The sequence below is a fragment of the Cherax quadricarinatus genome, chromosome 19 (genome assembly GCF_038502225.1).
Source record: "Cherax quadricarinatus isolate ZL_2023a chromosome 19, ASM3850222v1, whole genome shotgun sequence".
NCBI lineage: Eukaryota > Metazoa > Arthropoda > Malacostraca > Decapoda > Parastacidae > Cherax > Cherax quadricarinatus.
The window spans coordinates 48,239,545-48,266,979 of NC_091310.1; the positions used below are offsets into that span (position 1 = coordinate 48,239,545).

At 37.8% G+C, this 27,435-nt stretch overlaps 1 protein-coding gene across 4 annotated transcripts in view; it reads left to right on the forward strand.

Moving 5' to 3' along the window:
• Positions 1-307: 307 nt before the first annotated feature.
• LOC128688392 (sugar transporter SWEET1) overlaps positions 308-27,435 on the forward strand; it is a 36,337-nt gene continuing 9,209 nt past the window's right edge. Inside the window, exons 1-4 of one of the 4 annotated variants that reach the window (XM_053776241.2) lie at positions 308-436; positions 2,290-2,459; positions 3,870-3,945; positions 24,840-24,963. In XM_053776241.2, the coding sequence (XP_053632216.1) occupies positions 2,299-2,459; positions 3,870-3,945; positions 24,840-24,963 (361 nt within the window). In that variant the 5' untranslated portion in view covers positions 308-436; positions 2,290-2,298. Of the gene's footprint in view, positions 570-674; positions 957-2,289; positions 2,460-3,869; positions 3,946-24,839; positions 24,964-27,435 lie in introns of those variants that run through there. The other 3 variants (XM_053776240.2, XM_053776243.2, XM_053776242.2) reach the window with 3 other exon arrangements.

Sequence of the window (27,435 nt, forward strand, 5' to 3'; positions counted from 1 at the left end):
TCCTGCCTCCTGTGTATGTGTGTGTGTGTTTGTGTGTGACGTGTATGTGTGTGACGTGTATGTGTGTGACGTGTATGTGTGTGACGTGTATGTGTGTGACGTGTATGTGTGTGACGTGTGTGTGTGGTGTGTGTGTGTGTGTAACTGTATTTGTGTATACATGAATAAACTTATTTCCATTTGGGGCCAAGTCTTTAGACCCATTATATGACTCTACAATTGTTTGACTACCGCCCACAAGATGGGTATGGGGTCCATAATAAACATATTAAACTAAAACTTAACTACTGCGTTCCAATTTTCGAGTTGAAATTTGCGATGCCGTAAAATGTTTGAAAACTACAAGTGATTCTTCATTGTTTGATGACGTCACGTAGTGTAGTCGTGGACGCTGGTGCCTCCAACACCTGTTGACTCTTATATTCTCTGTCTTTCAGTGAGTGTATTACACACGGCTACACATAAGTACAATTATCACATTGTAAATTACTTAGGATAACCCAAAAAAGTCAGACAAGTGACTTATTTCTACTTGGATCCTTGACAACCTGTCAGCATTACACTCATTAGTAAGAGCGATTTATTTTCCGTTCTCGCATTCATTTTCTGATGTTCTTATCTGATATGTAGTGACATGTGTGGAGAATTCCCGTTCAGAGACCATACTGACGTTGAGAACTTGGGCTTTTGAGTCTCAGCTCCAGTGGTCAACTTATGGGGGAATAATTGTTGGTCTGTTCTGGTGCAGGTTCGATACTGACCTTAATTAAAGCCAATGGCCGTTTTAGTACCTCCGTAAACTCCAGACATTATTCAGTTGTAACTCAGTGGTTATCAACGCACTCGCCTCACACTGAGTGTCCGGGTTCAATCCCCGGCACGACACACCTAACGTGCCGTGTTGGGGATTGAACCCGGGTGTTTCCTTACACCTGCTGTCCTTCACCTAGCTGTAAGTAGGTACCTGGGTATTAGTTGTCTGTTGTGGGTCGCAGCCTGGGGGACAAGATTAAAATATCACAATGGAAATATGACAGTCGTTGATGATGCTCTTGATTCAAGGAATTGGACTTATTCTCTCTTTCCTTGGGTTGAGCCTAATTGCCTCTCAGTTCCCAGGTTCTGTACAATTCCTGTGGGTTTAGCACTTACTACTAATAATAATATAATTAATACTAATAGCCATATAATTAATAAATATAAATAATGATATAAACTTTCACAGTGTTGTATGTATACTTTAGTGATCAGTTATGTGGGTTTAACCTAGAGTAACTTGATACAGTCACACAATATGACCCACACCAGTCAACTCTTAGGTGTCTGTTTACTTGCATATAACTGCCCCTGCCCAAGATTCAACCTGGATCCTTTGGTTATCGGCTGAGTACTGTAACACTTAAGACTATGAGGTGCCTAAATGGCTAGATGAAGATGTTTTGGCAGCTCAGTCTGTCAAGTGTACAAGTATATAAGTTATGTTTGTGACTGTTTTAACTTTGACTTAATTTGAGTATCAGACAAGTATATATCCTCTCAGTTGCCTCCGTATGGGGTCGTGCTGTGCATGAACAGACACACGTTTGGAATTATTTTTAACTTTTAATGTTATTACCAAAGTCTGGTTGAGAAGCATAAATTTAGGCAAATCATCACATGTTTATAAGAAAAATTAATTTCCTCTGAGTCTTTCTTTTAAATCGTCTAAAAAAGTTCATAAAAGTATTCAGTAGGATGTACGGATGTAAAGTTGATGATGAAAATGAAGAAAGATGGCCTCTGCATTATTAATTAAAGATGAGATATAAACCCAGAATAATCCAATAAATCCCAGTAGTAAGGTATATTTAAATTGGGAAGTGCCCATTCCACTAGCTGACAGATAATGAAAAATTTATTAAGGCTATATACATGACAGATAGATACCAGTTGATAGATTAAGTTAAGCTGCATATAAAAATGTATATTCAATCACAAATATTTTTTTTTAAACAAATGTAGTTCAGCGCAGTTAGTCTTGACCTTTGAATTGGGATCATTCTTTTGGATGTTACTTTTATCAGGCAACTAACATAATTACCTATTTATAGGTCACCTGAAAATGCTAAAAATACAAGTACAGTATGTACTTGCATTATTTCTGTCAAAATATTTTGTTTTTATGTTGTGGCATGTTTAAAAGTAGACACTTCATAATTCCTCTAAATTGTACATTCTAATGTATGTAGTATATCATACAGTACTGATTTTTATATTTATTTGATAATTTTTAATTATTTATTACAACAGGCATTGACCATGGCATTAGAAGACTACAAAGATATGATAGCAATAGTTGCAACTACTGTTACAATTATCCAGTTTTTAAGTGGGATTGACATCTGTCGCAAGATCATCAAGCAAGGGTCGACAGGAAATATTTCAGGATTTCCCTTTGTTGGAGGAGTATTTTCCACAACGTGAGTAAATGTCATTTTGACAGTCACCCCTATTGGTTTAACAATTTTGTGACATGATGATGATGATGATAATAATAATAATAATAATAATAATAGTAATAATAATTTGGTAATGTTTCCTTGAGCATGCTTTGTATGAATTGATCAGAATCTGTAGCAAAGAATAATACTAAAGTAGCAAGTGCTTTCTTTGCTTGAAACTACATTACTAAACCAGCATGTGGAATTGTTCAACTTATTTTTCAACTTCATTCAGTCCCTTAAACAAGTGTGTAACAATGAAATATTTTATTGTACAGTGGTATCTCGAGTTACAAGCTTAATTCATTCCAGAAGGCTGTTCGAGTGCTGATACCGAACGAATTTGTTCCCATAATGAATAATGTAAATTAGATTAGTCCATTTCAGACCCCCAAAAATTCACTTACAAAAGCACTTACAAAAATACTCTTACATAATTGTTCGAGTTGGGAGCTGTTCGAAACTTGAGGTACCACTGTACTTTAATTCACTAGTTTTGTAACAAACTCCTTGCTTCTGAGTCTATTACAGTATTCTGCAATAATTCCTTACTGATGTAACTCGCATAGCTAACAGTGTTGAATCCTAGATCAGTAATCCAGTGTGTGTGTCTGAACTTGACTAAAAGCCTACAGGATGGGTATAGGGTGCATAATTAAAGTATTTATAGTACTAACTGCAGATGAATTCGAATGCATGGACAATAATTGCAATGTTGGGGTAAGGTTCTGTAGATTGCCTAAAGAATGAGGGTAAATAGTAGAAAAAAAAAGAAATTAACATATCTTAACATAAATTAATTCACCAGACATACATGTGAATAAATATTGATATACAATATTTATATAACTTCTCCATGGAAAAATGGAACAGAATTCTTCCTCCGTAAGCCATACGTGTGGTAAGAGGCTACTAAAATGCCAGGAGTAAGGGGCTAGTAACCCCTTCTGTATGCATTATTAAATTTATAAAGAGAAACTTTCATTTTTATTTTGGGGCCACCTGCTTCAGTGGGATACAGCTGGTGCATTGAAAGAAAGAAGATTTATATAACTGTGTTTAATAAAACTCCTGTTGTGTGAAATGATTTCATAATATAGCTGTCTCGCATGGAAGGTTCTTTGTTGCTGGTGAGGGTTTCTTGATCCAAGGGATTGGACTTGTCCTCCCCTTCCTCAGATCTAATCTGGATGTCTCCCATTCCCTAGGCACTGTATGATTCTTAGCACTTCTCAATAAATAATACTTAACATTGCAGTAGTGTTCTTTAATTCATATTTGCATGCCCTTTATTAATATAGAAGTGATTGATACAGTACTTAAATTAGTGCATTGATGAGATGTAGAGTTACTGTATTGGCTAATATTATTTACTGTAATTGCTTACAGCACATGGCTTACATACAGTATACTGTTGATGGATGTATCGATGAGTGTGACTAATGCAGTGGGCCTTCTCTTACAGGTATGATGTGGCATTTTGTTAATTCTTCAAGTTCATTATAGTTTATAACTTTTGGCATTCTACTATATCAAATATTATTTTTGTTTTAATCTGTGTGTTTTACATATTTAACCTTAAAGCATAACATTTATTTAAGGATAATGCAGTAATGTTGTAGGGCACATCCTAGGTGTAGAACCCATTAATAAATATCTGTATTTGGCACCTTTTACAGTACGTATTCTACTGTATGCTGACTAGGGTAAACTTAATAGGAATTTGGCAAATTAACCAAATTTTAATTCTAACTATTTAATAAACATTACTTAATGTCTTTTTTAAACTTGAAGGAGGGGTGTTAATGTTGCAGTTTAAAAACTGTAGTGTAAAGCACCCTTCTGGCAAGACAGTGATGGAGTGAATGATGGTGAAAGTTTTTCTTTTTCGGGCCACCCTGCCTTGGTGGGAATCGGCCAGTGTGATAATAAAATAATAATAAAATGTTGAGTCTACTCTATTATAAGCTATATTATTTGTGCCATATAAAATTTTCAGATTTACTAAATATTGCATCAGTAGTGACAGGTCTGAAAATGACAGCTTTGTTACTAATATAAATAATAAAGTACAGTGGAACCTCAAAAATCGAACTTAATCCGTTCCAGGAGCTAGTTCTAAATTTCAAAAGTCTGAAATTCGAAGCAATATTTCCCATAAGAAATAATGGAAATACAATTAATCCGTTCCAGAAACCCAAAAATATTCACACAAAAAAATACATTTTATTGAGATTAATTACAGTTTTACATACAACAAATACTATAGTTTTTAATTATGTATAGTAATACATATAAAATAACATTTTTACTTACCTTTATTGAAGATTGGTGATGACATCTGGAAGATAGGGAGGAGGAGAGAGGGAGTTGGGGTTAGTGTTTGGAAGGAGAATCCCTCTCCATGAGGACTTCAGGTAAAGCCCTCTCTGGGGTTACTTCCCTTCTCTGTCTTTTAATGCCACTAGGACCAGCTTGAGAGTCACTGGACCCCTGTCTCACAAAATAACTGTCCACAGTCCTCTGTTTCTGGTGCCTCTTTACCATTTCCCTAAAATGGGACATGGTTTTGTCACTGAACTTGTTGCAAAGATGGCTTGTTTCAGCTTGCTCAGGGTGGTACTTCTGCACAAACATTTGGACATCATTCCACTTGGCACAAATCTCCTTAATCTTTGAAGAAGGCACCTCATCCACTCCCTCTTCCTCCTCCTCTGAAGCAAGTTCCTCAGTTGTGATCTGATACTGCTACAGATGAAGCTCTTGCAGCTCTTCAGTGGTTAGCTCTTCCCTGTGGTCCTCCACCAACTCTTCCACATCCTCACCACTCACCTCCAACCCCAGGGTGTTCCCCAATGCCACAATCGAGTCCACAACAGGCAGAAGGTGAGCTGGGTCAGGGTCAGGGTCAGCCTCAAACCCTTCAAAATCCCTCTTTTGGACACAATCTGGCCACAGTTGTCTCCAAGCATAGTTCAAAGTCCTGGAAGTCACTCCCTCCCAAGCCTTACCTATAAGGCTTATGGAGCTGTAGATGTTGAAGTGATTCCTCCAGAACTCTCTTAGGGTCAACTTAGTGTCTGTTGTCACTTCAAAGCACTTTTCAAACACTGCTTTTGTGTAGAGTTTTTTGAAGTTAGAAATGACCTGCTGGTCCATGGGCTGGAGGAGAGGAGTGGTGTTAGGAGGCAAGAACTTCACTATTATAAAATTGAAGTCCTTAGACAAGAGGTCTAATAAATTTGGAGGATGAGCAGGAGCATTGTCCATTAACAGGAGGCACTTGAATGGCAGTTTCTTTTCCTGGAGGTATTTTTTCACTCTGGGGCCAAACACTTCATAGACCCACTCTTTGAAAATTTGTCTTGTGACCCATGCCTTATGATTAGCTTTCCACAAGACACATAACTTGTTCTTAAAGACATTGTTTTTCTTAAACACACTGGGATTTTCTGAATGATACACAAGTAAAGGCTTCACTTTAAAATCACCACTAGCATTAGCACAGAACAAAAGAGTAAGCCTGTCTTTCATAGGCTTGTGTCCTGGCAGTGCCTTTTCCTCCTGTGTGATGAAGGTCCTTTTTGGCATTTTCTTCCAAAACAAGCCTGTTTCATCACAATTAAACACTTGTTCAGGTTTGAATTCTTCACTGTCTGTGTACCCCTTAAACTCCTGTACAAACTTCTCAGCCTCCCGTTTGTCTGAACTGGCTGCCTTACCATGTCTTACAACATTGTGTATGCCACTACGCTTCTTAAATCTGTCAAACCAGCCTCTGCTGACCTTAAATTCACTATCAGCACTGGTTCCAGGAGTTTTCTGTACCAGATCAGCATGCAACTTCCTTGCCTTTTCGCAAATAATCATCTCTGAAACACTATCACCTGCAATCTCTTTATCCTTGATCCACACCAGCAACAACTTCTCAACCTCTTCAACCATGACCATAACACAAGGCACAGATCACTCTTTGATGTTCCTCGTGTCCATTTCACGCTATGCAAAAACTCAATGCACATAAAAGGCCCTAAAATCTGGAATTCATTACCTGTAAATATAAAAGAAACACTACCTGTTTATAAATTCAAGTTTCTTCTCAAAGATCACTTACTCACCCAAAACCAAATAAATACTGAATAACTGAACCTTATAAATTGTATATCTTAAATGTTTCTCACAATTATATCACATAAATGTTAAACCTAAAACCCAATCTAACTTTATTATTTTTTAAATACACTACCTAACAGAATACTCCATTCGACTGAATGTACAGCAATGCAAGCAACCATATGACCTGTCTTTGTAATACTCATTTGTGCTTTATAGTTATCTGTTTACAATAATGTTTTATCACTGATTTCATCATTGCTTAGTTAATCTTAAGTTAATTTTAAGCCAGCCCGTAATGCTATGCATATAAGTGGCTTTGGCATGCTGCTCTTACCTGTATTTTTTTTGTACCTCTGTATGTATGCTCAAATTACTAAATAAATAAATAAATAAATAAATAAATAAATAAATAAACTATTTGTGGTCTTTTTTTGGTTAGCATATTAACACCTTTCGCAACATCAGCTTCCTTGATTTGTTCTTTCTTTGACAGGATAGAACCGATGGTCGACTTGTTTTTCTTATACATCCTGGCAAGCTCAACAAGTCTCACACCACTCTCATACTTCTTTATTATTTCCTTCTTCACATCTACGGTTTTTCTCACTTTCTTTACCACAGGGGTACCACTAGCAAGTTTCTTTGGGCCCATGGCAGCTTATTTCACAGTCCCACAAGCACTAAACACAACGAAATAATCATAAAATGTGTGAATGAGAGCACAGTTAGTGTTCACTCAAGCATAAACAAAGCTAGACTGCTCACGGCACCTGAGCGGGGACGAGGACAGAGCGGGCCTGTGGACATGTCCCGTACTCGGTGGTCCAAAAATAGGGGTGTGTTCGATAATAGGGACACAGTTTGTCCGAAAAAATGCTCCTATTTTCGAAATGTTTGATATATGATACGTTCGATTTTTGAGGTTCCACTGTATATATTTCAGTATGCCGGGGGCAAGGGGCTAGTAACCCCTTCTCTTGTATAAATTACTAAATTTAAGAAGAGAAACTTTTGTTTTTCTTTTTGGGCCACCCTGCCTTGGTGGGATATGGCCGGTTTGTTGAAAAAATAATATATATATATAATATATATATTTTTTTTTTATTTTTTTTTTTCAACAAGTCGGTCGTCTCCCACCGAGGCAGGGTGACCCAAAAAAGAAAGAAAATCCCCAAAAAGAAAATACTTTCATCATCATTCAACACTTTCACCACACTCACACATTATCACTGCTTTTGCAGAGGTGCTCAGAATACAACAGCTTAGAAGCATATACGTATAAAGATACACAACATATCCCTCCAAACTGCCAGTATCCCAAACCCCTCCTTTAAAGTGCAGGCATTGTACTTCCCATTTCCAGGACTCAAGTCCGACTATATGAAAATAACCGGTTTCCCTGAATCCCTTCACTAAATATTACCCTGCTCACACTCCAACAGATCATCAGGTCCCAAGTATCATTCGTCTCCATTCACTCCTATCTAACACGCTCATGCACGCTTGCTGGAAGTCCAAGCCCCTCGCCCACAAAACCTCCTTTACCCCCTCTTTCCATATAATGTAATATATATATGCGAACAGTATTTAGATAAAGGTAGGGAAGTTTTTATTGCATTTACGGATTTAGAAAAGGCATATGATAGAGTGGATAGAGGAGCAATGTGGCAGATGTTGCAAGTTTATGGAATAGGTGGTAAGTTACTAAATGCTGTAAAGAGCTTTTATGAGGATAGTGAGGCTCAGGTTAGGGTGTGTAGAAGAGAGGAAGAATACTTCCTGGTAAAAGTAGGTCTTAGACAGGGATGTGTAATGTCACCATGGTTGTTTAATATATTTATAGATGGGGTTGTAAAAGAAGTAAATGCTAGGGTGTTCGGGAGAGGGGTGGGATTAAATTATGGGGAATCAAATTCAAAATGGGAATTGACACAGTTACTTTTTGCTGATGATACTGTGCTTATGGGAGATTCTAAAGAAAAATTGCAAAGGTTAGTGGATGAGTTTGAGAATGTGTGTAAAGGTAGAAAGTTGAAAGTGAACATAGAAAACAGTAAGGTGATGAAGGTATCAAATGATTTAGATAAAGAAAAATTGGATATCAAATTGGGGAGGAGGAGTATGGAAGAAGTGAATGTTTTCAGATACTTGGGAGTTGATGTGTCGGCGGATGGATTTATGAAGGATGAGGTTAATCATAGAATTGATGAGGGAAAAAAGGTGAGTGGTGCGTTGAGGTATATGTGGAGTCAAAAAACATTATCTATGGAGGCAAAGAAGGGAATGTATGAAAGTATAGTAGTACCAACACTCTATGGATGTGAAGCTTGGGTGGTAAATGCAGCAGCGAGGAGACGGTTGGAGGCAGTGGAGATGTCCTGTCTAAGGGCAATGTGTGGTGTAAATATTATGCAGAAAATTCGGAGTGTGGAAATTAGGAGAAGGTGTGGAGTTAATAAAAGCATTAGTCAGAGGGCAGAAGAGGGGTTGTTGAGGTGGTTTGGTCATTTAGAGAGAATGGATCAAAGTAGAATGACATGGAAAGCATGTAAATCTATAGGGGAAGGAAAGAGGGGTAGGGGTCGTCCTCGAAAGGGTTGGAAAGAGGGGGTAAAGGAGGTTTTGTGGGCGAGGGGCTTGGACTTCCAGCAAGCGTGCATGAGCATGTTAGATAGGAGTGAATGGAGACGAATGATACTTGGGACCTGACGATCTGTTGGAGTGTGAGCAGGGTAATATTTAGTGAAGGGATTCAGGGAAACCGGTTATTTTTTTATAGTCGGACTTGAGTCCTGGATGCGAGAAGTGGGTCATAATAAGCGTGTATGCACCTGGAGAAGAGAGGAATGCAGAGGAGAGAGAGAGATTTTGGGAGATGTTAAGTGAATGTATAGGAGCCTTTGAACCAAGTGAGAGAGTAATTGTGGTAGGGGACCTGAATGCTAAAGTAGGAGAAACTTTTAGAGAGGGTGTGGTAGGTAAGTTTGGGGTGCCAGGTGTAAATGATAATGGGAGCCCTTTGATTGAACTTTGTATAGAAAGGGGTTTAGTTATAGGTAATACATATTTTAAGAAAAAGAGGATAAATAAGTATACAAGATATGATGTAGGACAAAATGACAGTAGTTTGTTGGATTATGTATTGGTATATAAAAGACTGTTGAGTAGACTTCAGGATGTACATGTTTATAGAGGGGCCACAGATATATCAGATCACTTTCTAGTTGTAGCTACACTGACAGTAAAAGGTAGATGGGATACAAGGAGAATAGAAGCATCAGGGAAGAGAGAGGTGAAGGTTTATAAACTAAAAGAGGAGGCAGTTAGGGTAAGATATAAACAGCTATTGGAGGATAGATGGGCTAATGAGAGCATAGGCAATGGGGTCGAAGAGGTATGGGGTAGGTTTAAAAATGTAGTGTTAGAGTGTTCAGCAGAAGTTTGTGGTTACAGGAAAGTGGGTGCAGGAGGGAAGAGGAGCGATTGGTGGAATGATTATGTAAAGAGAGTAGTAAGGGAGAAAAAGTTAGCATATGAGAGTTTTTACAAAGTAGAAGTGATGGAAGGAGGGAAGAGTATATGGAGAAAAAGAGAGAGGTTAAGAGAGTGGTGAAGCAATGTAAAAAGAGAGCAAATGAGAGAGTGGGTGAGATGTTATCAACAAATTTTGTTGAAAATAAGAAAAAGTTTTGGAGTGAGATTAACAAGTTAAGAAAGTCTAGAGAACAAATGGATTTGTCAGTTAAAAATAGGAGAGGAGAGTTATTAAATGGAGAGTTAGAGGTATTGGGAAGATGGAGGGAATATTTTGAGGAATTGTTAAATGTTGATGAAGATAGGGAAGCTGTGATTTCGTGTATAGGACAAGGAGGAATAACATCTTGTAGGAGTGAGGAAGAGCCAGTTGTGAGTGTGGGGGAAGTTCGTGAGGCAGTAGGTAAAATGAAAGGGGGTAAGGCAGCCGGGATTGATGGGATAAAGATAGAAATGTTAAAAGCAGGTGGGGATATAGTTTTGGAGTGGTTGGTGCAATTATTTAATAAATGTATGGAAGAGGGTAAGGTACCTAGGGATTAGCAGAGAGCATGCAGAGTTCCTTTGTATAAAGGCAAAGGGGATAAAAGAGAGTGCAAAAATTATAGGGGGATAAGTCTGCTGAGTATACCTGGTAAAGTGTATGGTAGAGTTATTATTGAAAGAATTAAGAGTAAGACTGAGAATAGGATAGCAGATGAACAAGGAGGCTTTAGGAAAGGTAGGGGGTGTGTGGACCAGGTGTTTACAGTGAAACATATAAGTGAACAGTATTTAGATAAGGCTAAAGAGGTCTTTGTGGCATTTATGGATTTGGAGAAGGCGTATGACAGGGTGGATAGGGGGGCAATGTGGCAGATGTTGCAAGTGTATGGTGTAGGAGGTAGGTTACTGAAAGCAGTGAAGAGTTTTTACGAGGATAGTGAGGCTCAAGTTAGAGTATGTAGGAAAGACGGAAATTTTTTCCCAGTAAAAGTAGGCCTTAGACAAGGATGTGTGATGTCACCGTGGTTGTTTAATATATTTATAGATGGGGTTGTAAGAGAAGTAAATGCGAGGGTCTTGGCAAGAGGCGTGGAGTTAAAAGATAAAGAATCACACACAAAGTGGGAGTTGTCACAGCTGCTCTTTGCTGATGACACTGTGCTCTTGGGAGATTCTGAAGAGAAGTTGCAGAGATTGGTGGATGAATTTGGTAGGGTGTGCAAAAGAAGAAAATTAAAGGTGAATACAGGAAAGAGTAAGGTTATGAGGATAACAAAAAGATAAGGTGATGAAAGATTGAATATCAGATTGGAGGGAGAGAGTATGGAGGAGGTGAATGTATTCAGATATTTGGGAGTGGACGTGTCAGTGGATGGGTCTATGAAAGATGAGGTGAATCATAGAATTGATGAGGGGAAAAGAGTGAGTGGTGCACTTAGGAGTCTGTGGAGACAAAGAACTTTGTCCTTGGAGGCAAAGAGGGGAATGTATGAGAGTATAGTTTTACCAACGCTCTTATATGGGTGTGAGGCATGGGTGATGAATGTTGCAGCGAGGAGAAGGCTGGAGGCAGTGGAGATGTCATGTCTGAGGGCAATGTGTGGTGTGAATATAATGCAGAGAATTCGTAGTTTGGAAGTTAGGAGGAGGTGCGGGATTACCAAAACTGTTGTCCAGAGGGCTGAGGAAGGGTTGTTGAGGTGGTTCGGACATGTAGAGAGAATGGAGCGAAACAGAATGACTTCAAGAGTGTATCAGTCTGTAGTGGAAGGAAGGCAGGGTAGGGGTCAGCCTAGGAAAGGTTGGAGAGAGGGGGTAAAGGAGGTTTTGTGTGCGAGGGGCTTGGACTTCCAACAGGCATGCGTGAGCGTGTTTGATAGGAGTGAATGGAGACAAATGGTTTTTAATACTTGACGTGCTGTTGGAGTGTGAGCAAAGTAACATTTATGAAGGGGTTCAGGGAAACCGGCAGGCCGGACTTGAGTCCTGGAGATGGGAAGTACAGTGCCTGCACTCTGAAGGAGGGGTGTTAATGTTGCAGTTTAAAAACTGAAGTGTAAAGCACCCTTCTGGCAAGACAGTGATGGAGTGAATGATGGTGAAAGTTTTTCTTTTTCGGGCCACCCTGCCTTGGTGGGAATAGGCCAGTGTGATAATAAAAAAAATTAATTTTATTTTATTTTATTTTAAATTAAATTATTTTAATATCATCCTTAGTTCATTACTGTAAAATGAAAGTCAGTGATATAATTTTATTTGTAAATGTTAATATTAGTGATTATTTTTTATAGAAAAATGACAGTGTCTAATGTGTAGTAAGTTATAGCTTACAAATTTCATTGTATGGACGTGACTCAGCAAAGTAATATTCATTGTACAGTAATTAGTATTTAGTATTATTAGGCAATTTAGCAGATTCACTATTGTACCTGTAATAAACTGAAGATCAAATATCTGCGACTGAGTCTGTGGCAGTGTAAGACTGTTTGGGAATTATTATCTGTGACCTTTTTGTAATGATACTTTTTGTAGGAATGATGTAAAATAGCCACTTGTATGCAGGGCTCATCTTACAGGTTAACGACTGTTATAGCATAGCCTGTGTCTCATCAATTGACTAACACTTTGGTACATATGATATTTACTGTTAAGTAAAAGTGAAGCAGTGAATGTAAGAAGACATGCCCCTATATCTCGCTTTATGTGCAAGAATAATTATATCTAGCTCTCTACACCTTCCATTGTTTTTTAGTAGTCTTCATTCCTAAAATTGCCACTCTTTCTTCACGTGTATTTTATTAGCACTGTACAAACTTCAACTGCATTTTAATGTCTCTTCCTTATGTATAAATTGATGTTAAATATTTTTACATCTTAAATTTTTCTCTTGACTTTGCAGCAGAAGTTTCCAAAAGGTGGGTTTTTAATGTTTAAGGCTAAAAGTGTATTGCTATTCTTTTTATGAATTAATAATTTGCATTGGAAACTGTTGGGAACTTTCTTATGTCATCAGAAACTTGTATTATCTGGAATACTTTATTATTTTAATTAAATGTAAATTACCAGGAAACTTCAAAGGTTATTTCTTAAATATTTTTGTAGGTTTTGTCTGCACCATTTTTGTTTTTTTATTTTTAACACCAGCTATCTCCAACTAGATATGTGAACCAGAAAAAAAATGGAAAACATTCACTTTCATTTATATAGAACTATGCATGGATTAAAATTTAAATGACCCATTGAACTATGATATCCCCTCTTTAAAGTGTATGCACTGTATCTCCTACCTCCAGGATTCCAGTCCAGCTTACTGTTTTATCCCTGAGTCCCTTCATAAATGTTGCTTGGTCACCCACCCAACATAACATCAAGCCTTAAAACCCACTCTTCTCCACTTAGATTTAACACTCAAGTCTGGTAGGTGATCAGACCCTTAGCACTTATAACCACCTTTGCTCTACCCCTTCCCGCTAACCCTTCTTGGAATGACCCCTCACACTTCTTCCCCCCCCCCATCCCCCTTTTCCCCCACACATACACATATGTGTACCCTCCATCCCCTCTCCAAAAGCCTCAGCAGCCCCTCCTCAGTCCACTGAATTATATCTTTGGTAACTCCCCCCCACACACACACACACACACACACAATTTCTACAGCCCCTGAATTCTTTGCATAATATCAAATGTGATATACTGTATTACTCTTTTTTATGCCTTATCACATTGCATATATGCTGTATGTGTACTGTAAACAACACTATATTTTTTATTTATTTATTTATCCTATCAGCTATTTCTTACCAAGGTAGGATGATCCAAACAAGAAAACATTCACCATCACTTATACAATAGCCGTCTTACCAGAAGAGTCAGACATCACAATTCATGTGAGTCTTCAAACAGCAATATCACCATGCTTTCAAAGCACAAACACTGCTTTGAATCTATGGCTAATCATTTTTCCATGAATCCTTCCATAAATATTACCTTGTACACACATTAATAACATGTCAAATCCTAAAAAGCCACCCGTCTCCACTCCAATCTAACACACTCACAAGTGCCTGCTTTTTGTTCTAACCTTTAACCCTTTCAGGGTTTCGGCCGTACTAGTACGGCTTACGTGCCAGGGTCCTTGACGTACTAGTACTCATAAATTCTAGCGCCTTCAAATCTAGTGAGAGAAAGCTGGTAGGCCTGCATATGAAAGAATGAGTCTGTGGTCAGTGTGCGCAGTATAAAAAAAATCCTGCAGCACACAGTGCGTAATGAGAAAAAAAAACTGACTGTTTTTGGATTAAACCAGCGACTTTGCACTGTATTTTCATATGGTGTTTATTGTTGTATTCTAGTTTTCCTGGTCTCATATTATAGAATGGAAGACATATTACAGAAATTGAGATGATTTTTACTGGTTTTACAATGAAAAGTACCTTGAACTTGAGCTCAATGTAGCAGAAATGTTCAGTTTTTACCAAAGTTCAAAAGTAAACAAATCATGCTAAGCATCCAATACACGTCAACTGGTGAGTCTAATATTCTTTCACAAGTGCGCCAATATTATTTATACCATTTCTACACTAATGCAGTAGTCTGCATAACAGGAAATCTTCTATTTTTTGTGAGAATAAAAATTCAAAATGGAAAGCAAAAAAATGTAAGAGGGGTGTGGGGACGTGACTAATGAACAGAGGAAATGTTATTTTAGTGCCAGGAATGTCTGTCTTGTTTATTCTGGACCCTATTTGGAAATTGGCATCTTTTGAAATTTGTGTGAAATTGGCAAAATTGCTAAATTCTGACCACTGTATTGGATAGTTGAAATCAGTAAATAGGTGGTTTCTTGTACTCATTTGATAGAAAAAATGGAGTTCTAGCGAAATAGTTATGATTTTTGTTGACTAGTACACTGGAATTGGCCGAAAATAGGGCTCAAATTGGGCAAAATCGCCGATGCGTAAACATCGTTGAGACCGCTAACTTTGTGAGAGCATAATTCTGTAAGTTTTCCATCAAATTTCATACTTTTGGTATCATTATGACCGGGAAAAGATTCTCTATCTTTTCATAAGAAAAAATAATTTTTTTTTTTTTTGAAATTTGGGGGACCCTGAGAACAAGTCTCTGAGAGGACCTGTGGACCCTGAAAGGGTTAACATTACACCTAGATCGTTTCACCCCTCCCTCCAGTCCTTCCCTGGATGACCTCCTATGCCTCGTATTCTGAACCCCAGATTTCAGTACCCAATTTACCATTCCATTCTGCTCCAACCTTTCTAAATGGCCAAACCATCTCGAAAATCCCTCTTCCACTCTTTGAATTACTGTATGATTTTTTTGTAATCTCACATCATCTTTTAATTTTTGTGCTCCTAATTTTCTGCACAATATTTACATCACACATTTTTATCTAACATGACATCTTCACTGTTTCCAGCCTCCTCCTCACTGGAACATTTAAAGACTGTGCCTTACACATGTATAGTGTTAGTACCACTATACCTGTACTGACACAATATCTTTTTTTTTTTGGAAAAAAATGGTATAAAATACCGACACAATGGAAATATAAACACAAATGCAGTATAATGAGATCCTTTATTGACTACGTTTCGCCCACACAGTGGGCTTTTTCAAGTCACAAACAGAACTTGAAAAAGCCCACTGTGTGGGCAAAACGTAGTCAATAAAGGATCTCATTATACTGCATTTGTGTTTATATTTCCATCTTTTTTTTTTTTCCCTCTGTAGATAAACTTTTCTTTTTTCCACATGTCTCAGCATACCACCTTCCTTCCTCTTCTCCTGCCCCGTTTCATCTATTTTGTGGTTCACCTTGTCTTTCATGGACCTAACTTGTTTCTTTTTTTTTTTTTTTTTATATTTCTCAGCTGATAAACCATAACCAAAAAAAGCTTGGTAAGAGTTTAGGCAGTCCCAATAAGTGAAGCAGACTTATTACAAATTCAGAGAGACCAGAGTGGGAAAGGGGCTCCTTACCCTTCCCAGGAAAGTCACTCAAAATTTGCCATTTCTGCCATTATGATGCCTATTTCAGGCCTCTTTTATCTTAGGCTGGCCAAAATTTTCTCCCTTTTTCCTAGTACATCTTGCATTTCATCTGTTAGTACCAAAAAGTCAATAAAACAAAAAATCGCACTGAAATTGTTATGCGTCAGATTTTTTTTTTTTTTTTTATACTTCACATGCCTATCTATCTCACAGACCAGTTCTCCCAATTTATGGTTTGTGGCAAATTTCAGGGCACTGTGAATTAAGTGTACTAGTACATCATGAACCCTGATAGCTATGACGTAATCGTAGTATATCTTGGACAGCTGAGCTGTTAAATTGCAATACCTTTTTGGATATGGGATTTGTAATACTGTGTGGTGTGCTTTATATTTCTTTAACAGCTGCTCTTGGATTATTCACATGTGTTAATAGTAATACTGATCTTTTTTTTTAACAAGTCGGCCGTCTCCCACCGAGGCAGGGTGACCCAAAAAGAAAGAAAATCCCCAAAAAGAAAATACTTTCATCATCAGTCAACACTTTCACCTCACTCACACAATCATTGTTTTTGCAGAGGTGCTCGGAACACAACAGTTTAGAAGCATATACGTATAAAGATGCACAACATATCCCTCCAAACTGCTAATATCCCAAACCCCTCCTTTAGAGTGCAGGCATTGTACTTCCCATTTCCAGGACTCAAGTCCGGCTATACAAAAATAACCGGTTACAAAAATAATTATTCACTGTTTCATTAGCAATATTCTCAATAGACTTGGAATAATCAGGGTAAATAATATTAATGTATATGCTCTGGTCAAGTAGAACTCATGATTTGCAGCATATTTACTGCATAAAGTGGATGGACCATTTTTTTTACCTCTTAATTTTTAATAGCACTTCATCCTTTAGCATATACGTGTACTTGAGACCAACACGATGGAAAACTTTACCTTAAAATAGCATGAAACTAGATTTTTAATTTTAGAACACTAGTAGGATTTGAACTAAGGTTCTAAGGGCTCCCAGCTAGGCTATGGAAGGATTCTTGTGGTTCCTAAATCTATTTTTATCTGATTTTCTTTGACTCTGGCATTATAAACATACCCCAACCTATTTGGATCATATTTCGTAACTCCAGATCTCACAATAATTTAAATGAAGAACTTGTATTTTGGAATACAGTACCTGTAGGATTAACCCTTTTGCTGACTGTGTTGTAGTACTACAGCATTGAGGTCACTGTGAGTGGCAAATTTGGCCTTAGATATGGGAGAAATATTCTGTGGTAAGTATGCACCATATGAAAAGAATCCTGCAGCATGCAGTGCATAATGAGAAAAACTGCAATTGTGTTTTTGGTTTAAAACACCGACTTTGCAGTGCATTTTCATGTGGTTTTTATTGTTGTGTTCTCGGTTTCTTGGTCACATGTGATAAAATGGAAAATATATTACAGAAATAGAGGATGATTTTGGTTTGTTTTTGACTGAAAATAGCTTGAAATTGAGCTCAAAGTAGCAGAAATGTTTGATTTTTGCCGATGTCCAAGAGTAAATGAATCATGTCACGCATCCAACACATGTCCAGCTGGTGGGTCTAATATATGTTCATGAATACACTGATATTGTTTATACAATTATTATAATATTACATAACAGTAAATCTATTTTTTTGTGAAACTAATGAACAGAGGAAATGTTATTTTAGTGCCAAGAAAGCCTACATTGTTTATTCTGGACCTTGTTTTGAAATTTGTGTGAAATTGGCCAAATTACCAATTTCTGATCAATTTTGGGTACTTGAAATAGTTGATTGGGCAAATTTTTGTGCTCAGTTGATAAAATGGAAGACACTAGTGAAATAGCTAAGGATTTTGTTGACTGGAACAGTGTAATTGGCCTAAAATAGGACTCATAGTATAAGTATGAATGTATAATTATCGCTGACACAGCAGAATTCGTGAAAGTTTAATTTCTTCAATTTTCCACAAAATTTTGTACTTTTTTGTTTTATCTTCAGAAAAAGATTCTCTACCATTTCATAAGAAAAAAATGCATATAATTTTGTTTTGAAAATTCTTGGACAGGGTGGGCAAGTTTCAGATTGGGGATCTGGACAGTGAATGAGTTAAAAATAAGGATCTAAGGGGTCCAATGTCAAATCCTTATCTCACTAGTAACAACCCGGTTAAAAATGAGTACCAGTTCATTACATTAGGTTTCAGCTGGGCTGTGGAAGGATCGTCATGACCCATAATTCACTTCTTACCTGATTTTTCCCTGGACCTTTTATGCGGTTAGCTTCGTTCCATTTACCCCAGTAACATTTACTTGCAAATCTGTCACATTTTGAGACTAGGAATTAAATTTTTTTAATTTTATGAGTTCAGATAAACAAAAACAGACAACTTTATTTTTTATAGAGTGGAGTACTGTACAGTATATAATTAGGGTAATTGACATCTCTACCTCACCTATGCTATTTGTGCCTGGGGATCAACAGAAGCAACCCACCTAAAGCCAATAATAGCCCCAAAACAAGCTGCAGTAAGAATTATCACCCAATCCAGTGCTAGTCATCACACCCCCCCCACTCTTCAAAGACCTAAACTTACTCAATGTACAAAACATTCACACGTACTCCAGCATCTCCTTACTTTGTGATGTACTCCTTTACCAATGCTTCGGACTTACGATGGGCTCTAACCAGTATTCATACCTAAATAATGTATATTAGAGCTGATTTCCTCTATTCTGTTTATTTCAGTATACAGTACACTACTGTGTGAACATTTAAAAAATATTCCAGAAATGTTATAAATGGTGCAAAGGTGACATTAAAACAATATCAAACATGGTTGATACAAACTCACTACCATTATAGTATGCTCCTCACTTAGTGACGAATTCGTTTAATACGTGGTCTTAGGACCGGAATTCCATCGTTAAGTGAGGAGAGGCTGTACTGTACAACCTACATTTACAGAACCATAAATTGTAATATTAACCCTGATCTAAAACACACTTGATAGTTGCAACAGGACCCATAGACACAATACCAGACACAAAAATCTCTGACATTCCTCTTGTCCGGCTAAATCTCTACAAAATTTTGGTGTACATGAAAGGGCCTAAAATCTGGAACTCCCTACCTGAGAACTCTAGAACTGCAGACTTAGCCAGCATTTTCAAAACTACTGTTAAAAAACACTTTATTGCCCTAACACACCCCATCATCAGCTATGTGAAAACCACGTATTCTCTTTTTTGTATCATGAACACATCCAAATTATATAGTATATATGTTGGTAGAATTACTTTTACTTTACAACACATCCAAAACAAACTAGACTTACTCTTGTAATAAAGTTGGTAGAATTACCGACAATATGTAAAGTAAAAGGACACAAGTGCAACTAATGTGACATTTTATTGTGGCAACGTTTCGCTCTCCAGGAGCTTTATCAAGCCATTACAAACAATACATGGACACAGAGGGTATATAAAGGCTCAGAGTGAGGTACAATACTAGTGAGGTACCATGAGGTGCAATACTAGTGAGTATTGCACCTCACTCTGAGCCTTTATATACCCTCTGTGTCCATGTATTGTTTGTAATGGCTTGATAAAGCTCCTGGAGAGCGAAACGTTGCCACAATAAAATGTCACATTAGTTGCACTTGTGTCCTTTTACTTTACATAGACTTACTCTTGTTATCTGTAATTCCCCCTAATTTACATTTAATGTTGCAGTTTAAAAACTGTAGTGTAAAGCACCCTTCTGGCAAGACAGTGATGGAGTGAATGATGGTGAAAGTTTTTCTTTTTCGGGCCACCCTGCCTTGGTGGGAATCGGCCAGTGTGATAATAAAAATAAATACTTACCTAATGACTGTAAACATGACTCACGAAATCGTAATGACACGATTGCAAACAAACCATACCCCGGCCGGGATATGGTTTATGACTGTAAACATAAAATTCCTAATACTATAGCTATTTCTTAATAAATCTTAAGTTATTCCTAAGTTTGGCTAAGATACTCTCCCAATATTGGAGCTTTAATAGAAACTGTGTATCATGCCAAGACAATACCATTCTCGTTACTAAATTTACTAATTATATTATTGTTATATGTTTTGTACTACCTCACTATTATAAATCTAATTAATCACTTCAGTTACCTAATTTTTATATATCAGTATGCAATAAGGTATATTAAAATGTACTGCTCCATAACCAGTGTCAATATAGAGTAAGAATTAGTATTAGGCTGTCTGAAATGCCTAGGCATGCTAGTGACCTATGTAATTAATATTTTATAATATGTAAACCACACATTGTAATTTTTGCAAGGATATAAACATTTTCATTTTCATGTATAAAGTACTTTTCAGAAAGCCCCTTGTTATGCAAGGCATTTTGAGCAGCCTTAGAACTAACTTATAATAGACAAAGAGATATATATATGCGTAGTACATGGGAATAAGACTGCTAGTTTGTTCTCTATTGAAGGTATTCAGTACTTCAATAATAAATACTAATTAAACATACATTAAAATGAAGATATGTAGATAACAGGGATATCTTGCTACTCCTACTAACACTTTGGTCACACTTCACAGACACGCACATGCATATATATATACATACATCTAGGTTTTTCTCCTTTTTCTAAATAGTTCTTGTTCTTCTTTATTTCTTCTATTGTCCATGGGGAAGTGGAAAAGAATCTTTCCTCCGTAAGCCATGCGTGTCGTATGAGGCGACTAAAATGCCGGGAGCAATGGGCTAGTAACCCCTTCTCCTGTAGACACTTACTAAAAAAGAGAAGAAGAAAAACTTTATAAAACTGGGATGCTTAAATGTGCGTGGATGTAGTGCAGATGACAAGAAACAGATGAATGCTGATGTTATGAATGAAAAGAAGTTGGATGTCTTGGCCCTAAGCGAAACAAAGCTGAAGGGGGTAGGAGAGTTTCAGTGGGGGGAAATAAATGGGATTAAATCTGGAGTATCTGAGAGAGTTAGAGCAAAGGAAGGGGTAGCAGTAATGTTAAATGATCAGTTATGGAAGGAGAAAAGAGAATATGAATGTGTAAATTCAAGAATTATGTGGATTAAAGTAAAGGTTGGATGCGAGAAGTGGGTCATAATAAGCGTGTATGCACCTGGAGAAGAGAGGAATGCAGAGGAGAGAGAGAGATTTTGGGAGATGTTAAGTGAATGTATAGGAGCCTTTGAACCGAGTGAGAGAGTAATTGTGGTAGGGGACCTGAATGCTAAAGTAGGAGAAACTTTTAGAGAGGGTGTGGTAGGTAAGTTTGGGGTGCCAGGTGTAAATGATAATGGGAGCCCTTTGATTGAACTTTGTATAGAGGGGGGTTTAGTTATAGGTAATACATATTTTAAGAAAAAGAGGATAAATAAGTATACAAGATATGATGTAGGGCGAAATGACAGTAGTTTGTTGGATTATGTATTGGTAGATAAAAGACTGTTGAGTAGACTTCAGGATGTACATGTTTATAGAGGGGCCACAGATATATCAGATCACTTTCTAGTTGTAGCTACACTGAGAGTAAAAGGTAGATAGGATACAAGGAGAATAGAAGCATCAGGGAAGAGAGAGGTGAAGGTTTATAAACTAAAAGAGGAGGCAGTTAAGGTAAGATATAAACAGCTATTGGAGGATAGATGGGCTAATGAGAGCATAGGCAATGGGGTCGAAGAGGTATGGGGTAGGTTTAAAAATGTAGTGTTAGAGTGTTCAGCAGAAGTTTGTGGTTACAGGAAAGTGGGTGTGGGAGGGAAGAGGAGCGATTGGTGGAATGATGATGTAAAGAGAGTAGTAATGGAGAAAAAGTTAGCATATGAGAAGTTTTTACAAAGTAGAAGTGATGCAAGGAGGGAAGAGTATATGGAGAAAAAGAGAGAGGTTAAGAGAGTGGTGAAGCAATGTAAAAAGAGAGCAAATGAGAGAGTGGGTGAGATGTTATCAACAAATTTTGTTGAAAATAAGAAAAAGTTTTGGAGTGAGATTAACAAGTTAAGAAAGCCTAGAGAACAAATGGATTTGTCAGTTAAAAATAGGAGAGGAGAGTTATTAAATGGAGAGTTAGAGGTATTGGGAAGATGGAGGGAATATTTTGAGGAATTGTTAAATGTTGATGAAGATAGGGAAGCTGTGATTTCGTGTATAGGGCAAGGAGGAATAACATCTTGTAGGAGTGAGGAAGAGCCAGTTGTGAGTGTGGGGGAAGTTCGTGAGGCAGTAGGTAAAATGAAAGGGGGTAAGGCAGCCGGGATTGATGGGATAAAGATAGAAATGTTAAAAGCAGGTGGGGATATAGTTTTGGAGTGGTTGGTGCAATTATTTAATAAATGTATAGAAGAGGGTAAGGTACCTAGGGATTGGCAGAGAGCATGCATAGTTCCTTTGTATAAAGGCAAAGGGGATAAAAGAGAGTGCAAAAATTATAGGGGGATAAGTCTGCTGAGTATACCTGGTAAAGTGTATGGTAGAGTTATTATTGAAAGAATTAAGAGTAAGACGGAGAATAGGATAGCAGATGAACAAGGAGGCTTTAGGAAAGGTAGGGGGTGTGTGGACCAGGTGTTTACAGTGAAACATATAAGTGAACAGTATTTAGATAAGGCTAAAGAGGTCTTTGTGGCATTTATGGATTTGGAAAAGGCATATGACAGGGTGGATAGGGGGGCAATGTGGCAGATGTTGCAAGTGTATGGTGTAGGAGGTAGGTTACTGAAAGCAGTGAAGAGTTTTTACGAGGATAGTGAGGCTCAAGTTAGAGTATGTAGGAAAGAGGGAAATTATTTCCCAGTAAAAGTAGGCCTTAGACAAGGATGTGTGATGTCACCGTGGTTGTTTAATATATTTATAGATGGGGTTGTAAGAGAAGTAAATGCGAGGGTCTTGACAAGAGGCGTGGAGTTAAAAGATAAAGAATCACACACAAAGTGGGAGTTGTCACAGCTGCTCTTTGCTGATGACACTGTGCTCTTGGGAGATTCTGAAGAGAAGTTGCAGAGATTGGTGGATGAATTTGGTAGGGTGTGCAAAAGAAGAAAATTAAAGGTGAATACAGGAAAGAGTAAGGTTATGAGGATAACAAAAAGATTAGGTGATGAAAGATTGAATATCAGATTGGAGGGAGAGAGTATGGAGGAGGTGAATGTATTCAGATATTTGGGAGTGGACGTGTCAGCGGATGGGTCTATGAAAGATGAGGTGAATCATAGAATTGATGAGGGGAAAAAGAGTGAGTGGTGCACTTAGGAGTCTGTGGAGACAAAGAACTTTGTCCTTGGAGGCAAAGAGGGGAATGTATGAGAGTATAGTTTTACCAACGCTCTTATATGGGTGTGAAGCATGGGTGATGAATGTTGCAGCGAGGAGAAGGCTGGAGGCAGTGGAGATGTCATGTCTGAGGGCAATGTGTGGTGTGAATATAATGCAGAGAATTCGTAGTTTGGAAGTTAGGAGGAGGTGCGGGATTACCAAAACTGTTGTCCAGAGGGCTGAGGAAGGGTTGTTGAGGTGGTTTGGACATGTAGAGAGAATGGAGCGAAACAGAATGACTTCAAGAGTGTATCAGTCTGTAGTGGAAGGAAGGCGGGGTAGGGGTCGGCCTAGGAAAGGTTGGAGAGAGGGGGTAAAGGAGGTTTTGTGTGCGAGGGGCTTGGACTTCCAGCAGGTATGCATGAGCGTGTTTGATAGGAGTGAATGGAGACAAATGGTTTTTAATACTTGACGTGCTGTTGGAGTGTGAGCAAAGTAACATTTATGAAGGGGTTCAGGGAAACCGGCAGGCCGGACTTGAGTCCTGGAGATGGGAAGTACAGTGCCTGCACTCTGAAGGAGGGGTGTTAATGTTGCAGTTTAAAAACTGTAGTGTAAAGCACCCTTCTGGCAAGACAGTGATGGAGTGAATGATGGTGAAAGTTTTTCTTTTTCGGGCCACCCTGCCTTGGTGGGAATCGGCCAGTGTGATAATAAAAAAAAAATAATAAAATAAAATGTACCTGAATTGATAAAAAATGTCTTTCTAGTATACTAATGAGAGTTGAAAGGTGGAACATACTTCAACGTGGACTGAAGAGAAGCTTTATTTGTGGCACAAAGAAATTCTTGAAATAGTTTGTGATCAAGGTAGAATGGCATTAGTAGGTTGCAGCATTGATTCTGGATAGATCAAATCCTTAACTTGAAATGGATTATTCCACTTCAGAAGTCAGGACTGCCAGAATGCAAGAAGACAGGTTGTACTGTACTGTACTGTACTAGTTTATTATTTTTAATTATTTTTAGGGGTTATTTTTAAGACTTTGAAAATGTTCCTGTTTTTTTCCATATTCGTATTCTCAAATTTTTACAGCACATACTAGGATATATACTGAACTGTATAAACCATTTTGCATGAAAATTATCTAGAAGCATATGTCAGATTTTAAGTTCAGTGCATCTCTCACAGAGATTAAATATTCAGCAGTTGTACTGTGAATTGAATCATAGTAGTACAGAGATTATGTAGGTTTTTACAATTTGGGTGGCTTGTAAGTAAACATACTGGTATTGAACATTATATAACTAACATGAAAATTTTGGGGGGAAAGTGTGCAAGGAGTCTGCACAATTTTCCTGGAACTTTTGTTAGCTCAAAGTGAAATGCATTTTGTTTTACAGGTGTGTTATGTGTACATCTACGTGAGGTACTGTGTTTCTCTGACGTCATGGATTGCTACAAGGAGACAAATGTTACTCTTTTTTACAATTATCTGCATTATCCAGTCCTATGTATTCTTCTCAGGTAAATAAACACTGATACCAAACTGATGAAAACTAGTTAAAAACTAATAAACTTTATTTCTACTGTATTCATAATTTGCCTGGGTGATGTACCTACAAACTGTGCTGCCAATGGTTTTTGCAGCTTATGAAGTGAAAAACACATGGGAAAAATAGTGTTTCGTTCATCAGACCTCCTTTTCTAAGGCCTGGCAGAAGCTGGGTGTCGACTCGGTTTGAGTTCATTCTTTCCTGACATAATTGGTACTAGTATAGAATAGCAAATTGATGAATTAGACATAGGCAATACCTGAATATCTTTATTTTGAAAAGGTTTCATGAACTATTGCCTTTTTCAGTTCAATAGAGCTATTAACTAGAGATAACATATTCCTTTCACAGAAAGTGTGAAGCACGAGCATGTATGATCCACAAAATCATTAGCACTTGCATCATACAATGGTTTTGATGCTCACATTCTTGTTTAAAATAGAGTAAAAAGTGAAAGAAAGAGCTTCATATTAACTTCTATTTCTTGCTTCTTGTCCTTGTTACACAAGTGTTTAGATATAGTTCATGTGGCCTTTTAACTTGTCATACTTTATTATCAATCGCCAACATATTCAACAATTATGTAAATGCAGCTAGGGTAGATAAATGACTGCATAAGGCACAAGAGTTTATTATAATTAGTATAATTATATGTTTTCACTAGCCCTGTGAGTTACCTACCAGCCATAACAACCACTGCCTCCCACCTACTCTAACCACAATTTCAGTCAATTCAGAGCTATGGTTAAAAAGAAACCCATCTCCCTAACATAACTGAAACAACAGTACTCTGTCAAACAAAACCAGCTCATCTAACTCTGTCCCTTGTTCTTTCAGTCTTCCTTTAATTCTCATAGAAAATTGGTTATGCATCTTGTCCCAGTACATTTCTACTGTAATTAAGTAACTTCTAGAATCTTTGCCATCTTTATTCAGTCACTCCACAAAACTGAGGATCATTGATTCATTTTTAGAGAATAAGTCATACTTTCAAAATTGTACCATTTTTTTTCATTAACTACCTTTCTCATTGTACATATGATTGTAGATAACTGCATAAGAAATCCTACTTAATAGTGTCTAAATCTTAAGCAGTCTTAAAGCATTAGGATTAGTTTGCCTGAAATGCTGTGCATACTAATGGCTTTCTGTGCCTACCAATGTTTTATTGCATTATATTGTAACTATAAAGAAATAAAATTTGTATTTGCCATCTCTCACCACCACTCATGCCATCACCTTCTTGCTAGAGGCATGCAGACAATATAACTTAGATGCCCCTCCAAACTGCAGTATCCCCGCCCCTCCTTCAGAGTGCAGGCACTGTATGTCCCACCTCCAGGACACAAGTCCAGCTAAATGGTTTCCCTGAATCCCTTCATACATGTTACCTTGCATGCACTCCAGCACGTCAAGTCATAAATCACTTGCCTCCACTCGCTTATGTCTAACACACACTCCCGCGGCCTGGTCACAGACCGGGCCGCGGGGGCGTTGACCCCCGGAACTCTCTCCAGGTAAACTCCAGGTAAACACCTGTTGGATGTCCACACAGGTATGTGTGTTTTAGGAGTGGAGACAAATTGTTTTTGGGACTTGACGAACTGTTGGAGTGTGAGCAGGGTAATATTTCTTGAAGGGACTCGAGGAAACCGGTTAGCCAAATTTAATTCCTGTAGGTGGGAAGTACAATGCTTGCACTCTAAAGAAGGGGTTGGGATATTTGCTGTTTAGAGTGCCATCTAAACTGTCAAATCTGCATGCAAGACAGTGATACAGTGGACCCTCGACTAACGATTTTAATCTGTTCCAGAGAGCTTGTCATTAGCCGAATTTATTGTTAGCCGAATTAATTTTCCCCATAAGAAATAATGGAAATCCAATTAATCCGTTCCAGACAGCCAAAAGTATCAAAAAAAAATTTTTTTACATGAGATATACATTTCCCTACAAAGAAAACAGTGAGACATGCACAATAAATACATAAATAAATGCTAAAATGACACTTGCCTTTATTGAAGAATATTGATGAGTGATGAGACATGGTTTTTCTTGAACACCCTGGTATTTTCAGAGTGATACACAAATAAAGGCTTCACTTTGCTATCCCCACTAGCATTACAACAAAACATGAGAGTTAGCCTGTCTTTCATAGGCTTGTGTCCTGGGAGTGCCTTTTCCTCCTGAGTAATGAAGGTCCTGTTTGGCATTTTCTTCCAGAACAGGCCTGTTTCGTCACAATTGAACACTTGTTGGGGTTGGAATTTTTCAGCTTCGCCATGCCTTATCACACTGTGTATGCCACTACGATTCTTAAATCTCTCAAACCAACCTTTGCTGGCCTTAAATTCACCAGTATGAGCATTAGTTCCAGGCATTTTTTCCTGTTCACCTGGGTGTTAGTCGACTGGTGTGGGTCACCCCCTGAGGGACAAGATTGAGG